The sequence below is a fragment of the Oncorhynchus kisutch genome, linkage group LG5 (assembly GCF_002021735.2).
Source record: "Oncorhynchus kisutch isolate 150728-3 linkage group LG5, Okis_V2, whole genome shotgun sequence".
NCBI lineage: Eukaryota > Metazoa > Chordata > Actinopteri > Salmoniformes > Salmonidae > Oncorhynchus > Oncorhynchus kisutch.
The window spans coordinates 53,274,424-53,289,927 of record NC_034178.2 but is presented as its reverse complement, the minus strand read 5'-3'; the positions used below and the strand labels follow the sequence as shown (position 1 = coordinate 53,289,927).

General features: G+C 40.3%; 2 protein-coding genes and 4 non-coding genes across 9 annotated transcripts; all 6 read left to right on the top strand.

Moving 5' to 3' along the window:
* Positions 1-1,591: 1,591 nt before the first annotated feature.
* LOC109891251 (60S acidic ribosomal protein P0) lies at positions 1,592-5,691 on the top strand. Its single transcript, XM_020483653.2, has 8 exons — positions 1,592-1,716; positions 2,229-2,337; positions 2,654-2,829; positions 2,969-3,056; positions 3,547-3,693; positions 4,167-4,352; positions 4,834-4,974; positions 5,453-5,691. The coding sequence occupies exons 2-8, from the start codon at positions 2,284-2,286 to the stop codon at positions 5,606-5,608; spliced, it is 948 nt and encodes a 315-aa protein (XP_020339242.1). The 5' UTR covers positions 1,592-1,716; positions 2,229-2,283; the 3' UTR covers positions 5,609-5,691.
* On the top strand, positions 3,306-3,434 carry LOC116374265 (small nucleolar RNA SNORA63). The gene has a single exon (XR_004210134.1). It is a non-coding gene; the product is annotated as a small nucleolar RNA SNORA63 (small nucleolar RNA).
* Positions 3,818-3,960, top strand: LOC116374264 (small nucleolar RNA SNORD15). The gene has a single exon (XR_004210133.1). It is a non-coding gene; the product is annotated as a small nucleolar RNA SNORD15 (small nucleolar RNA).
* On the top strand, positions 4,611-4,739 carry LOC116374266 (small nucleolar RNA SNORA63). Its single transcript, XR_004210135.1, has one exon. It is a non-coding gene; the product is annotated as a small nucleolar RNA SNORA63 (small nucleolar RNA).
* LOC116374267 (small nucleolar RNA SNORA63) lies at positions 5,245-5,373 on the top strand. The gene has a single exon (XR_004210136.1). It is a non-coding gene; the product is annotated as a small nucleolar RNA SNORA63 (small nucleolar RNA).
* An 879-nt stretch (positions 5,692-6,570) lies between the features above and the next one.
* On the top strand, positions 6,571-15,421 carry golga7 (golgin A7). Of its 4 annotated transcripts, none has more exons than XM_020483651.2 (6): positions 6,571-7,101; positions 7,380-7,505; positions 12,469-12,621; positions 12,836-12,937; positions 13,147-13,206; positions 14,460-15,421. In XM_020483651.2, exons 1-5 carry the CDS (start codon positions 7,093-7,095, stop codon positions 13,192-13,194), a joined length of 438 nt encoding a protein of 145 aa, XP_020339240.1. In that variant the 5' UTR covers positions 6,571-7,092; the 3' UTR covers positions 13,195-13,206; positions 14,460-15,421. The 4 variants fall into 4 exon arrangements, 2 of the variants coding, with proteins under 2 accessions (XP_020339240.1, XP_020339238.1); XM_020483649.2 differs by having other exon boundaries at positions 6,919-7,101; positions 13,529-15,421; XR_004210073.1 differs by having other exon boundaries at positions 6,890-7,101; positions 12,836-13,206.
* The last annotated feature ends 83 nt before the right edge of the window (positions 15,422-15,504 follow it).

Sequence of the window (15,504 nt, the reverse complement as noted above, 5' to 3'; positions counted from 1 at the left end):
CTAGCCAGTGTCCTGGATTGCACCTCAAACAATTAGTGGCTTCCTTTTATCTAATTTCCTCCATATGCACTGATGTGAAAGTACTGGACAGGTGAAAACAAACACCTGGAATACAACCTTAATATTGTTGTCACTCAGCCAATAGCTTACAATGAAGTGTAAATGAAGACGAGACAAATAGGGAAGCCATTTTAGACTTCAAATGCACCTCCTGGTTTTTTTTGGTGGGGGGGGGGCAAACAAAAGTATAGTCTGCAGTTGCTGTAAAATTACTACATGTTGCTATTGGGTGACTCTTTTGGTCTGCCCCCAGGCTGGGATGCAATTTCTGATGTGTTTGGAAAGGTTTGGTTTCTTTAACCCTCTGAAGACATGGGGTGTTTAAGCACTTTCAGTCTTTCTGTGCCATTAGTATCCATGAGTATCTCTAGTAGTGCAAATGGGTTGACATGAACATGATGAATCCACATTTCACGTAGCCTGGTTATTGAGGAATTGAGGAAATGCTGCTAAATGTTGAAATGTATAGGTGTAACAGAAGTAGGGTTAATAGTACTTCGTTTTGACTCTACTTTAAGTCAGGCTCTCTTTCTATGACAGTAAATCCTAAATTGTTCAGTGAATGATCAAGTTAGTGTGCAAAATAATGTATCAAGCGCTGTGAAATATTACTCTGGTAGCCTTTTCTAGCCGTGCTTTGGAGACACAGACAATGATAACCGGTGTAAGTGCTGCCAGAGTGCCTGAATCTAGTCTTGGACAGTTACACTTCAACATGGAACGAGTTCCTCAAATTATTGGAAAGAGTAGATTTCTTGAGTAGCTATGGCCTCAGGTTTAGGCACCAGCCCAAATGTTGGAATGGAACTGGGCCCATTTTAAAGAGGCTTGAATGCATGTTTGCTTTGCTGTATCTCTAGGCCCTTCAAAGTACTATTTTCACCCTGTGTTTGTAATTGTTTTCCTTTATCTACATTTATTCATGCTTTTAGCCTACATTTATTTGCTTAAGTTCTCTGCTCTCTGAAGTCTCGGAAATTCCAGACCTATGTGGGGGGGGGGGGGCAACCTGTCTGATTGGGGAGTCTACTCTCTGCCTTTTATTGGAAAGTCAGCCTTTTTACTTTAATCATTTGATCCCCTTAGTTCCCTTCAGATAAATTATCCCCCACCCATACTGTATGTGATTGTTTTTTTTACATTCCCTCTCACCTGTTTTATTTCCGCATGTACCGTCGTCGTGTTTTCTGGGATGGCTATATGGTACCTGATTGCTGATACATTTTAATTAAATGTGATGGATGCCAATAAATACATTTTATTTCGGACACTGTCATTGATTTTGGTCTCGATTACACAAGACACACACATTAAATGCTCAGAGCTTACACTATAAGCAAATGGGTATGGGATGGACCTTTTTAGTTTAATTTTATAATTTGCGTCATCTATTTTTCCTTTGATCTTGACAAGCTCCCGTCACCATTCATCTGCGTGCCGTGCTGGCTCCGCACCGGTAGAGCACCGCCGGTGTGGACAGGGCCATAAAACGAACGCACCCAGAGGTTGCAACCGACAAAATGAGTGACGCAGATGGTGGCCAATCATGTCTGTGTAACAGTAGTCGTAATAGTTTTTGTGATTGGCTGTTTGTGCTGTATATTATTTTTTCGCTTCCTGTTTCGTTCTCTTTCTTTCACGCGTCCTTACTGCGAGGTAAGGGGTTTTCACCGGCTTGAGTCTTCATGTATATTACACGTTAAAATATGTTTTGCTATATTGGGTGAAAAATAATTTGTTAATTACAATAAACTACAGTACTATGGTAATATGGAAACATAATTATGAGTTATTCTTAGTTTATATTCTATTTTGTCTGTGCGGCCTCCTTGGCACTTTGATTACCGCCATGTGCCAGCATAATTTCTGTTACATTTCAGCTGACGTTAGCTTGTTACTAATATACCGGTTCATCAGAAAGCCACGTACATATACAAGTCGTAACTAGCAATAGAGATAAGGTATACTCTTGGTATAATGTCAGCTAACGTTAGATGCTAAATAATCATTTTTTTTGCCGTGAAACGGCTAACGTTATTGCTTGGAAGCTAGTGAGTGAATGACTGCCAGGTAGATGGCTTTAGTTACTATGTTACTAGTTACTGATGGGTGTCATTGATTGATTTTGAACCTGCTGCATGTCTAAAATCATGTTTTATTTTCCTTAGATAATATACTGTCTTTAAACCAGCTGTAAAAGCGATCCTTCGAAGCACTGCAAAGATGCCGAGGGAAGACAGGACCACGTGGAAGTCCAACTATTTTATGAAAATCATTGTAGGTTGACATAACACTTGACTTTGAGAACAATGGTGCTTGGAAGTATAGACCCCCATCTTATGATTGGCCATTGACAAAGCAGGTTAAGTTACAGTGCAGCTTGTGCAGTACTGCTCTTGTTTCCCCTGCAAACATCAACTAGTTTCCTACCATCCCTGTCTGTCTGCATCCCACAGCCGACAGGGATGCTTGGACTCACACGTGCACAGTAGTGAACTGGATAAATATTTTGCTTATACAATGGTAGAGGGTTTACATTTCCTCAAACTGAATTTAGAACAGCTTGTTTGACTTAACTTGCTATTCTTTGCAGCAACTGCTGGATGACTACCCCAAATGCTTCATTGTGGGTGCAGACAATGTGGGCTCGAAGCAGATGCAGGCCATTCGTCTCTCTCTGCGTGGGAAGGCTGTGGTGCTCATGGGTAAAAACACCATGATGCGCAAAGCCATCCGTGGCCACCTGGAGAACAACCCTGCCCTGGAGAAGTATGTTTTAAACGAACACATTTTGGTCTGAATGGCTAGGTGAAACTTTTTTTAAAAATCTACCCTTTATAAAAAAGTCTTGCTATTTGTGTCATTTGCGGTTTTATGTGCAATGTTGACATCGTTGCTGTCTTCACAGGTTGCTGCCCCACATCAAAGGAAATGTGGGCTTTGTCTTCACCAAGGAGGACCTGGCTGAGATCCGGGACATGCTGCTGGCCAACAAGGTTAATGTTCTTTCTGACCAGGCACTGATTTGGAACCGCAGGTCTTCGGGTTAAATTGTCAACTTGGGGGGGTGGGTTTATCCAAAATGCCACCCTATTTGCTTTTATAGAGTGCTACTTTTGACCAGGGCACTATATAGGGTATAGGATGCCATTTGGAACACATACAATATTATTAAATAGTAATAAATGGTATAGCCCTTGATGTAAAATCCCGTTTCAGGAGTCTGCTTAAAAGATTAAATAACGATGCAGGATAAGTTACAGTGCAGCTTGTTCAGTTCTGCTCTGTCGTTCCCCCTGCACACATCAACTAGTTTCCTACTATCCCTGTCTGTCTTCATCCCACGGCTGACAGGGACGCTTGGTCTCTAACATAATTTCCTGTTGAATTTGCTCAGTCTCATGGGATGTATCCATGGTCTCCACTCTTGTTTAAATCGGAGCCATAGCTGGATTGCCCCCTAACCTCCAAACCTCTGTCCCTCAGGTACCAGCTGCTGCACGTGCTGGCGCTATTGCCCCCTGTGATGTGACTGTGCCAGCCCAGAACACTGGGCTTGGTCCTGAAAAGACCTCCTTCTTCCAGGCCCTGGGCATCACCACCAAGATCTCCAGAGGAACCATTGAAATCCTGGTAAGTCAGGCGACTGCAGTCTTAAGTCCTCGGGCAGTAGCTCAGCCAGTCTATGCTTAGTGGGCTCTACTTTAGACTAGTGGGATAGTGGAATTACATTGTCATCCTCTAAATAAGAGGTGTTCTTCAGTGATGAGACGATGACAAGTCAGAACAGGACACAGTCTCACTGCGGTCACTGGGTCAGGGTCATGTTCTGTGTCTGGGTTCAGCTCCCTGGGGCAGTGTGTCTTTTCAGTTGAAGACATTGAGGTATTTGTCTGAAGGGTTTCCTGATTTGATCATGTTGCTGGCTGGATAGGTAACTTTGAGCATGTTGCTAGGCTTTGTTGTGTTCCATGTGTCTAATACACAAGTACTGATTTGTGTAGGGTTGGTATTGTAATATTTTCTTCTATAGAAAACAATTGGGCGTTTTGGAAAATGAAGTAAACTGTAGACGAAGTGTCTCATCCCTTCATTTCTCCCTACAGAGCGATGTGATGCTCATCAAGCCTGGAGACAAGGTGGGAGCCAGTGAGGCCACGCTGCTCAACATGTTGAACATCTCGCCCTTTTCCTTCGGTCTGCTCATCCAGCAGGTGTATGATAACGGTAGTGTCTATAGCCCTGAGGTGCTCGACATTACTGAGGATGCTTTGCACGCAAGGTTCCTGGAGGTGAGGAAGCGCGTGCACACTGCCTTGTAATACTTTGCGTCCATGACCCAAAATCAATTTATTATTATTGATGCCTTGAATAGTAAATGAAACTGACTAAAATGTAGTACTGTGTCCCATTAAGTCTTAATTAGTTTCCCCTTCCTCCTTAGTCTTGTCTCAATATTTTATGTTCTGAAAACAAGTGAAAATGATCCATTGAAAAGGACCGACACTCTAGCTGTCAAGTTCAGGAACGTATTCTCTTAGTGTTTGAGGAAGCAGGATAAGTTACAGTGCAACTTGTTCAGTGCTGCCTTGTCGTTCCCCCTGCACACATCAACTAGTTTCCTACTATCCCTGTCTGTCTGCATCCCACAGCTGACAGGGACGCTTGGTTTCAGACACAAATTTAGCAAATATGTATTGAAACAATCAGACTTGAGTGAAGTGCTGAAAGTCGCGGTCATGCCTGTCCTGGCCACAACTTGTCCTCTTTCAGGGTGTGAGGAACATCGCCAGTGTGTGTCTGGAGATCGGATACCCGACTCTGGCCTCCATCCCCCACACCATCATCAACGGCTACAAGAGAGTCCTGGCTGTTGCCGTGGAGACTGACTACTCCTTCCCCCTGGCAGACAAGGTATGGCATCCCACCTACATTTTGACCACATGATATTGAAATGGATGACTGATCAAATGCTGGCCCAGTCCACAAACAAACCCTAGCCCTCGGGATGTTGCTGTAAGTCTGAAAGAATTTATAAGTAATATGGTTGTGGTCCCACCTTGCCCTCTAGGTTAGGAATGTTCACCACATCACTTATGCCTGTCAAATCCTTGATTGTAACATCTACATAGGGATAGGGGGCCACAGTTTGATTCTTGATTAGGCCACAATTGCGTGTCCCAGCTGCAGGATAAGTTACAGTGCAGCTTGTTCAGTACTGCTCTGTCGTTCCCCCTGCACACATCAACCTGTCTCCTACTATCCCTGTCTGTCTGCATCCCACGGCAGGCAGGGACGCTTGGTCTCAGACACCAGGTCATCCATTGGCACGTTATCTCCATAGATTTCTACATTTGAGTTAACATTGCTTCTCTACCCCCTCTTTTCCCAGGTGAAGGCTTACCTGGCTGACCCCACTGCCTTCGCGGTTGCTGCTCCTGTGGCTGTGGCCGAGACTGCCGCTGCCCCAGCCGCCGCTAAGGAGGAGGCCAAGGAGGAGTCTGAGGAGGGCTCGGACGACGACATGGGCTTTGGCCTATTCGATTAGAAGGCGGCCAACACTACTCTTATGGTTGCTGACCCAATTCAAGAAGATCATTGAATGTAATAAAAAAACTCCAGAAAATCAAACCACTTTTTGTGTTCATTTTTTAGCCAGGTGGCTGAGTGTAAAGTCATGTTTGGGCCACAACCTAATTGGTATGGAACACGTGAATGAGGTTCTAGTCAGGTCAGACTGTTCAATATGCAGTAAAAGAAAAACATCATACCCTACCTGTTCAGAGTATCCTGACCCGAAAGGCAGGGAGGTTTGTAACCTGTGACAAAGCAAAGATCGAGTTTTCAAAATTCCTGAAATTAAACAAATGCCGTTGGGTAGACTTGCAAGGATTATGCAGAGGATTAATGAAGTTCAGAAACTAGACTAGTTAGCCTCAGTCTTACATGTGTGTATCGTGCTTTTATTTGAACTGCTAGCCCCTTGGTTTCTCCCTCAGCCAGTGATATATCTAGGGTTGCTTGAAAGGGTAAGAGATGTTGAGGAAGGAGTAGATTCAGTTGTAAGTGAACACAAAATACTTTCTTTATATTCGCCGAAGGACCTTAAAACAAGGTCAGGTGTAGCTTTTAGTGTTCCTCAGTTTAAGGTGGCAGTGACAGCAATGGATAATTTCTCTGTTTACTTAATGGAGTTGTTGGCCATATTAGTGTGTGGAGGAGGTGAGGCCAGACCAAGTAGTAGTTGGATTGGTCTGTGCTGAATTGATGAGTTTTAATTCATTTGTCTCAGCAGACCGGATGTATTGTGCAGTGCATGTATAGGGTGAAACGGATGGTGGTATTTGTGATGTTCCTCTGGGTGCCAGCTCATGTGGGAGTAGAGTGGAAGGAGGTGGATGTTATCCCCAAGCAGGCTCTTAAACATCCTAATGTTGAGATGGAATTGTCAATCAGTAAAGCAGAAGCCAAGGGGTTAATAAGAACAGTGAACATATCAAACTGGGAGGTGTGATCATTATCAGAAGATGGAGACAGTGGAACATGTTCTATTTCAGTTTCAGAAATATGGGAGGGAAAGAGAGCAATTATTATATTTGAGGAGTAATGGGGTCAAAGAGCCAGGATTAAGTTAACTGCTTCAGAAATCTTCAGGGGATCGAGCATTTCATTTCCTTAGGGAGAACCGAAAGGTTGCGAGTTTTCAAAGGTAAAAATCTGTCCTTCTGCCCCTGAACAAGGCAGTTAACCCACTGTTCCTAGGCCGTCATTGAAAATAAGAATTAGTTCTTAACTGACTTGCCTAGTTAAATAAAGGAAACATAAATGATAATATTGGGTAGGATTTAGACCTTCACTGTCTCTGTTCCACACTTCAGTCCATTTGGTGGTGATAATGCACCGTAAAGTTGGGAGCCAACCACCATATAAACGCCACAGAAGGAAAAAGACGAGTGGCAGCGTACTCATTGAAGCGTTCAGTCTGGGCGGAAGTACTACCCGAAGAAGCTAGCTGAAAGGAAAACGTCCACTATGGCTGAGGTAAATTACATTGATCGTTTTAACTGTATTTAGGCATTGACAACTAAGGCCTGTCTAACTAATTGAATATACATTTCATAATTTGGTGGCTGCCTGTACTGTGGTGCTTGGTTTACTAGCCAAACAAGATGTTGTCAACAAATATGGCTAACGTTAGCTAGCCCAATGTCCAAACTGAGCCTTCTGTGTAGCTAGCTAGATAGCTTTTAAGGTTAATTTAACTAGGCTAATGATGGACACAAATGATCCCATGATATTTATTCAATTCATGCTTTCAGGCGCACAACTTGCAGGACCTACAACATCAAGCAGCCCTCGCCTCCAAAGTGTATGTCCAGAGGGACTACAACTCGGGTACAATCTGCAGGTTCCAGACCAAGTTTCCCTCTGAGCTGGAGTCTAGGGTATGAGACCATACACACTTTTTACGTTCTTTAAAATTGATTTATATATATATATATTTTTTTTAAAGAATATATATACATATATAATATTTATTTTAAATTGCAACACTAACAATTAACAACTAACAATTAATATTTCAGGACATCATTAATGTCTCATTGCCTTAATAAGGCAATGAGACATTAACAGACATTTAGAGACATGACCTCTAATAATGTTTAAGTTTCACAACTTTGAGGGATTTATAAAACTGTAACAGTTCAATGGGATTTTTTTTTTTTACAAAATAAGGGTTGTTTCAGCCCATTTACATTTGTGAATGTTATTTGGCCACAAGAATAATAATATTAATAAAATAGTTATGATCGGAATTGCAAGGATAAGCATCATGCAAAGAAAATATTTTAAAATTAGGTTCTTTAACTTTTGACCATAGCATGAGAAGGTTACTTCCATAGCAATATATTGAATTATAATCACCAAAAATTACCAAATTACCTCCCAATTGTATCCACTTATTGTTGGATTTTTTTTTATCCATAAGATTCAAGTTATTATTTTGAAAACTTGGAAAAGAGGGAACAACCTCATTAATAAGTGTTCTTAATAAGTCCAAGTAAATTAAGTGGAATTGCTTTGCAAACCTTCATATATTCTCTCTGAGTAATATTAACCTGAAATTTACCAACAAACTCAAACTGCAAAAACTCCCCAGTTGTTGTCTACCAAATCACATTCAACATGAATACCCTTGTCAAACCAAAGGCATTTGAAAATGGATTTCCTATTCATTTTAATAACACTTATTGCAAATCAATGTTTTGTGGGGGGCAAATGTTCCTGAAAAATTGAATTTGCTGGTGAAACTTCACAATCACATTTCATTAGGAATTCAAGTCTACCAAGTTTAATAAACAGATTGTTAGGGATATGATACCACAGAGGTAGGATTAGACAGACAATTTCAACCATTTAATTCTAAAAGCACCCACTAATAACAATCAAAAGCTTGTAAACCTCCACGATCATAGTCTTTCACTAATTGTAGAAGAAAGTAAAAGGGACTGACTTGTGTTGTTTACCTTTATGTAAATATTTCTAGATAAACCATCAGTCTTGGACAAAAGAATACGACCCAAATTTAAGATCACATTGCAGCCACTGACTTAATGAAACTCATGGCATTAATCCTGTTATCGATGTTTAAAGATTCTTTATCTGATACATTTTTCGTGAAAACAATTCCTAAATATTAAACTTCCCTTTTAACCGGTATGGAGGCAATGTTGACAGAGTCACAGCAACAAATGTGATCTCATACCAATTCATTAAGGTTGAGAGTCAACCCAGAGGCAATAGAACGTTTCTTGATTCTGTCAATAGCCAAGGGAATAGCCACTCTATCCTTTAGGAAAAGAGCAGTGTCATCTGCAAATTGACTGATATTTATATCTTTACCAAAAAGAACCCTTTTTAAATTCTCAGATTTCTTAAGAAAAACAGCTAGTAAATCTGTGGCTAAAATAAATAAGATGGGATATTGAGCAACCCTGTCTAATTCTTCTGGCAATAGAGAAACAAGGGGATGTGCCATTACTCATACCCACCGAACTGCTAATATCACCCTTATCACTTTACAGAGATTCTCCCCAAACCCAAAAGTAGAGAGTTCTAAATAAAAAAAGTTGTGTTCTAAAGTGTCAAAAGCTTTAACAAAAAAATTATAATCTAAAAACAATATAAAGCCATCATCAAATCTAAAACCAATCGTATATGGTTATGGATACTCCTTCCTTTAATGAAGGCTGATTTGAGTTTCACTGATTTTGATATCATCAAGGCCTTTTATTCATTTTTTTGGCATAGACATGGGCTAGTAACTTCCATCACGTTGTTGGCGACTGACTAAGTCTCCAGTTGTCCAGGTAAAGAGTCCTTCTTTGGTTTGGGTATAAGAACTATTAGTCCCTGTCTCGAAGGAGGTAAGATAGCATTAGCAATACCCACTTAGAGAGTTATTGCTTTGTCTACAATCAGGCCAAAAATGTAGCTAGGAGTCAGGCTATCCGGCCCAGGAGATTTACCTATAGGCATTTGTTTAATGGCTTGGTCCAACTCCAGTAATATCTATATCAGAATCACATAATTTCTTAAACCTTTCTATAGGCTAAATAGAGTTATTAACTGAATCAAAAAAGGAATCCAAGTCGCCTTCTGAAAGATGTGATTGATATAGTGAACTGTAGAAAGAGTATTTTTCTTATTAATCACTTCAAGATCATCAGATATATTGTCACTTACATAAATGGATGTAATACTATGCCTAGTCTGCCTACTGTTCTCCAAATTAAAGAAATAAGATGCTTTTTTTCACATTTTTCAATCCATTTGGCCTTTGAACGGATGAAGGCACCCTGTGCCTTATCGTTGTATATGTCGTTCACATGGGCATTTAGCAAGCTCTGCTTTTCATCTTGATTTAAATCAAGTTTATTGCTCAACCTGTTAATAACAACAATAATATCCATCTGCTTGGATAATCTTTTCTAAGCTAGCATTTTACCAGTAGTGATGGCATGACATCAAATTCTGAATTTAATCATTTCCCATTTGTTAGTAGAAGAGAGAGCATAATAGAGGCAGGTCTCTCTGATAAGAGTTTTAGTCTATAAACAAAATGACTTTTCTTTAAAAGAAAAGGGTTACATTTCCAGTATGCTTTAGTAAATATCTTGTCATTATCAAAAGGAAAGAATAATGGAACAATGGTGTGTCAGGGGATCTGAGGAAATACAAGATTCATAAGATTGGAAGATAGCAACCAACAATCAATTCTAGATTTTAATTGTCTGTCGCTAGTTGTAGAGTTGAACCAAGAAAATTGTTTTTAAGTTTGATTCTGTGAACGCTAAATATCAGAAAGGAGCATCAAGAGCAACATTATAATCATCTCCAGAAATGTTATCTGTAAAATATTTGTTTTCAACTCAATTAAGACTTTACTAATAGATGTTAAACAATTTTTTGGCAGTATGTAATAACCATAAATATTTACCTATATGTAACGTGATTTCTAAAACTGTAAAAATGTTAAGTCCGCATCTGAGGAATGTGTCTCTTGAAATAAAAAAAAGTAATTGGACTTTAATGAATCTTTACACAAAAAAAATGTGCCTTGCGTTTTTAAGCTGTTCTGTAAACCGCTGGTATGCAAGGATAAAAATGAAAGAGAAATAGGGTTGTCTAGAATAAACAGGGACCCTGAATAATCTAAAGGTAGCATACGTTTTCAAAAATTCTTGACGAACAGTAACGACCATAAAAAGGAAAATAAATGGATAGATTGTGTAATAGCACATATTATATTAATAGATTAGATCTTCAATTGAACTCTCAAACTTAATAAATACGTTGCTGAAAGCTAATCAAGCCATATGAAAAATAAATGGAGATTTACTTACATAATATCGATCTTCAAACACAATGAATAAAAACGGATATCTTAGTAAGCCATCAAATGAGAAACAAAAACCACAGTGTGCTTACGTTGGTTAATGTTCATATCCAAAACTCACCACTCCGAACAGTATGGCCCTATGCAATATCACATATATGCGGTGTTCAGATAAACGATTGCATGAATAAACTTACCAGTTGAAACGGTATATGGTTTCATTAGCCTACTACCGTATAAGCAGGCCAACTCGTAAAGCAAAATCAGTCAGTCACTTAGCTCCACCCTGTGGCCGTCAATGACAGTAAGGCCCCCCCCCCCCCCCCCCCCTGCCTCATCCACTTGTGGCCACAGCTTCGAAAAGGCATCCCTGTTGCGCTTGCTCAAATCTTCTGCAAAGCGAATGCCCATCTCCTTGCAGATCGGCGTAAGTTTGGCAGCTCTCCACACCTCGACTCCCACGTTCCTCAACGCAAACATAATGATGACCTGTCTGTGTCTTCTCCTTTCTCTTATCTCCGAGACGGTGTACCCTGAACATCGCGGTAGATGTTGTATCGGGGATATGGAACAAACCTTCCCAATAATGTCAATCACAATTCCTCTGATATTCTCACCATCAGTTTCAGGTAGCCCATTCAGTCTCAGCCCTCATCGGCACTTGTATCGATCCTGTTCAGCACTGGCTGTGGGCAGCTCCTCGTTTTCTTTTGTCAGGGCATCAACTTTATTTTTCAACAGTTTTGCATCATCTGGTAATATTAATGCCCGCTGCATTAAACTCTGTAGTTTTGGAAACGTTTGCAATTGGGAGGGTATTTTTATGAAACCTCTCAAAGCCATTAAGCCGATCTTGTTCGTCAAATTTCTTGTTTAAACCCTGGATTGCCTCGAAGATGTTATCATTGGTGATAGGCCGGGATGGTTGAGCCTGCCCGGGGTCACTTTCTCATAGTCTCTTCAGGTTGAAGGGTTTCGAAGGGGTTATTTGAACACTGTACCGAAGACTAATTCCTCCGACCTCTGTACCGTTACTTCTGGGGTAGTTTCAAAATATTCCATATAGTTGATAGGATCTACCTCGATTACGACAGCTCCCTCTACATTTTGCTAGCTTCCATCTCCGCTAATGTTACAATACTAGCTAGCTAGGGTTGGCTGAACTTGCTTGACGTATAATAAAGTGGAAAAGTGATTCAGTAAACCATCAAACTAATAAAAAATGCAAAAAAGACAGCAACAATGTTTTAACTGTAATCCTCCTCAAACTCAAATTAGGGCTTGAATTCCATTTTAAAGTTCAGGAGCTCAGTTTAAAGCGACCACTCACTCCGCCATCTTGTCCCCGGCTGTCGACCACACACACAGCTACTAAGCAGACCGCTGTTCAAATAGAATTGTCATACATTCCTTCAGTTTGTGTAGTCAGTGTACTTTTCCATTATTGCTCAGTGACTTTGGTCGTGCAGAGCTCTTACTGAGGGGTCGATGGGCATACTTTTTTTCAGGTTGACAGGCAACAGTTTGAGGAGACGATGCAGACGCTCAACAACCTCTATGCTGAGGCTGAGAAAATTGGTGGCAAGTCTTACCTGGAGGGCTGCTTGGCCTGCATGACCGCCTACACGATCTTCCTCTGTATGGAGACCCATTATGAGAAAGTAGGTCCCTCAGTCTTCTCCATAGAAGTATGCAGGCCAAGGGTTAGTCCCTGTGGGCCAGGGTCTAAAGTAGTGCACAAACTATATTGGGAATATGTTGTCATTTGGGACTGAACCTATGTTTTATGACGTGGCCATATTAGGTGTATTTTTTAATTTTATTTTTTAGGCCAAGCCATGAATTGGTGAAAGGGCTTACTTTCTTTGTCTCTAGGTATTGAAGAAGATCGCTAGGTTCATCAAGGAGCAGAATGAGAAGATCTACGCTCCTCTGGGACTGCTGCTTACGGACCCAATAGAGAGAGGTCTCAGGGTTGTATCCTTTACTGTCCCAGAGGCTCACACTAACAAAGGTTTCTTCCCAAATGCCACCATAATCCCTTTATATTTTCCTTTGGCTCTGGTTAAAAGTAGTGCACTGTAAAAGGAGCAGGATGCCATTTGGGATGCATACCTAGACCTTTCTTGTGTAACTGTCTTGCATTTCTTGCTGGATCCCAGCTTCCTTAACTAACCCCTCCCCAGGTTGAAATCACCATCTTTGAGGATCGAAGCATTAGCTCCGGAAGATAAACCACACCAAAGGTGAGTGTTTACTCTGACATTCACCTCATTTAAATAACATGTTCTCTCATCCTGTTAACTCTAACAGGGTATACCAATGGAAATACGTTTCATAGCAACCTCACAAGAGCTTAGTGTCTAAATAACTAGAAAGAATAGAATAATATTGACTTGGAGATACTGTCAAATGATATGTCTGGACTTACATTCCCTATGGTTAATGAGCAGCAATGTTCAGATAAGCAATGTTATTTGACAATTCCACTGCTCCCTGCCTCCAGCTGTCAGGACTACCTTCACACTATTGTTAATTTGAAGTGTTTTTGTTTTTGCTCTTATGCAGGATGGCCTATTTCACCTGGTGCTTCCCAATTGTCTCACCACACCATCAATGATTCCTTATGGATGTACAATTAGATATAATTGTTTTTATTTATTTCACATACGAGATGGGAAATGTGCGCTAGTAGCCTATATTCCAGAGAGACCAACACTCCCTGTTTTTACATGTTTATTGAGCTGATTCATTTTAACGTGAAAAGTCTTATTCTAGTTAAGCAAGACCACACCTTTAGTATGAAGGGTGCCATTTTGTTTTATATTGCCATTTTTTAACCCTTACTCGTAATTAAAGGTGCACTGTGTAATAGGTCAATGCAAATAGCCCTTAAAGGTATATTTCACCCACAGTTTTTAAACCTGTGTTTTAAAATATCCTCTCTGCTTCACCAAAATGTACATAATTAGTCAAATGGTTCCTTAACTTGACAGTAGTCTATGGGCCAGGAGAAACTGTAATCCGCCACAATTCAGATGTTTACTTTAGCAAATACAATGAGAGGGAATGGGGCAGTGCTAGCATGTTCCAAACTCATGGATTCTCGTTCCTGGAGTTTACAAACGATAACGATGTACAGTAACACAGCACATTTTCTGAGTTATGGTTGGCTACTTCAGGTACTTCTAAGTTGTACTTCTCAAAAACCAACTATAAGCTTTAGCTAAAATGTTGCTGCTCCTTTTGTATGTATACTGAACAAAAATATAAATGCAACTATTTCAACAAAATTACTGAGTTACAATTCATATAATGAAATCAGTCAATTGAAATAAAATAATTAGGCCCTACTCTATGGTTTTCACATGACTGGGCAGGGGCGCATCCATGGGTGGGCCTGGGAGGGCATAGGCCCACCCACTGGGGAGCCAAGCCCAGCCAATCAGAATGAGTTTTTCTCCACAAAATGGCTTTATAACAGACAAATATTTCTCAGTTTCATCAGCTGTCCGGGTGGCTGGTCTCAGACGATCCCGTAGGTGAAGAAGCCGGATGTGGAGGGCCTCGGCTGGCGTGGTTACATGTTGTGAGGCCGGTTGGACGTACTGCCAAATTCTTCAAACAATGTTGGAGGCGGCTTATGGTAGAGGAATGAACATTAACTTATTTGGCAACAGCTCTGGTGTAAATTCCTGCAGTCAGCATGCCAATTGAGACATTGGTGGCATTGTTTTGACAATATTTTGGTGGCCTTTTATTGACCCCCCGCACAAGGTGCCCCTGTGTAATGATCATGCCGTTTAATCAGTGTCTTGATATGTCACAAGTGTCAGGTGGCTGGATTAACTTGGCAAAGGAGAAATGCTCACTAACAGGGATGTAAACAAATGTGTGCACAAAATTAGAAATGTTTTTTTTGTATGGATCTTTTATTTCAGCTCATGAAACATGGAACCAACACTTTACATGTTGCGTTTATAATTTTGTTCAGTATAATTGTCAGAAGATAACATATTGATTTGGTGTGTGTACTTTTGATCACCTTGTAGGCTATTTGATGTGAACTTGTTTCGTATGCAGCGTTGTGTGGGTTTGTATTATGGTTTCTGTTCTATAGTGACAGTTTGCCAGTGTTTAAGCACACAGGTTGCCTGTTATTGCCAATAAGAATCAGGTTTTCACATTAGCTAGTTTTAATTTATTTAGCTTGACTAAATGTGAATTGACAGGAATTGTGACTCCAACCCTGACTGTGGTTCAACATAATTATGGAGTTTCTAGACTACCCCCTATCCTTGATATTGTCCAATATGTGTAAATAATTATTGACCGCAAATCCACCACAGAAACCTTGAGCATGCGTTGAATCCCAAGACAGGAATTAAAAGCCAATCTATTGTTTGTTCTTGTTATTATATGTAATGTGGATCTACAAATAAACTATTTTCTTGAATAATCTGTGAAGCCATACTCAATTAAATATAGCTCACATTACATAATTGTATTTTTTTTTTTACTAGATAACCAGTGACCACAGCTAG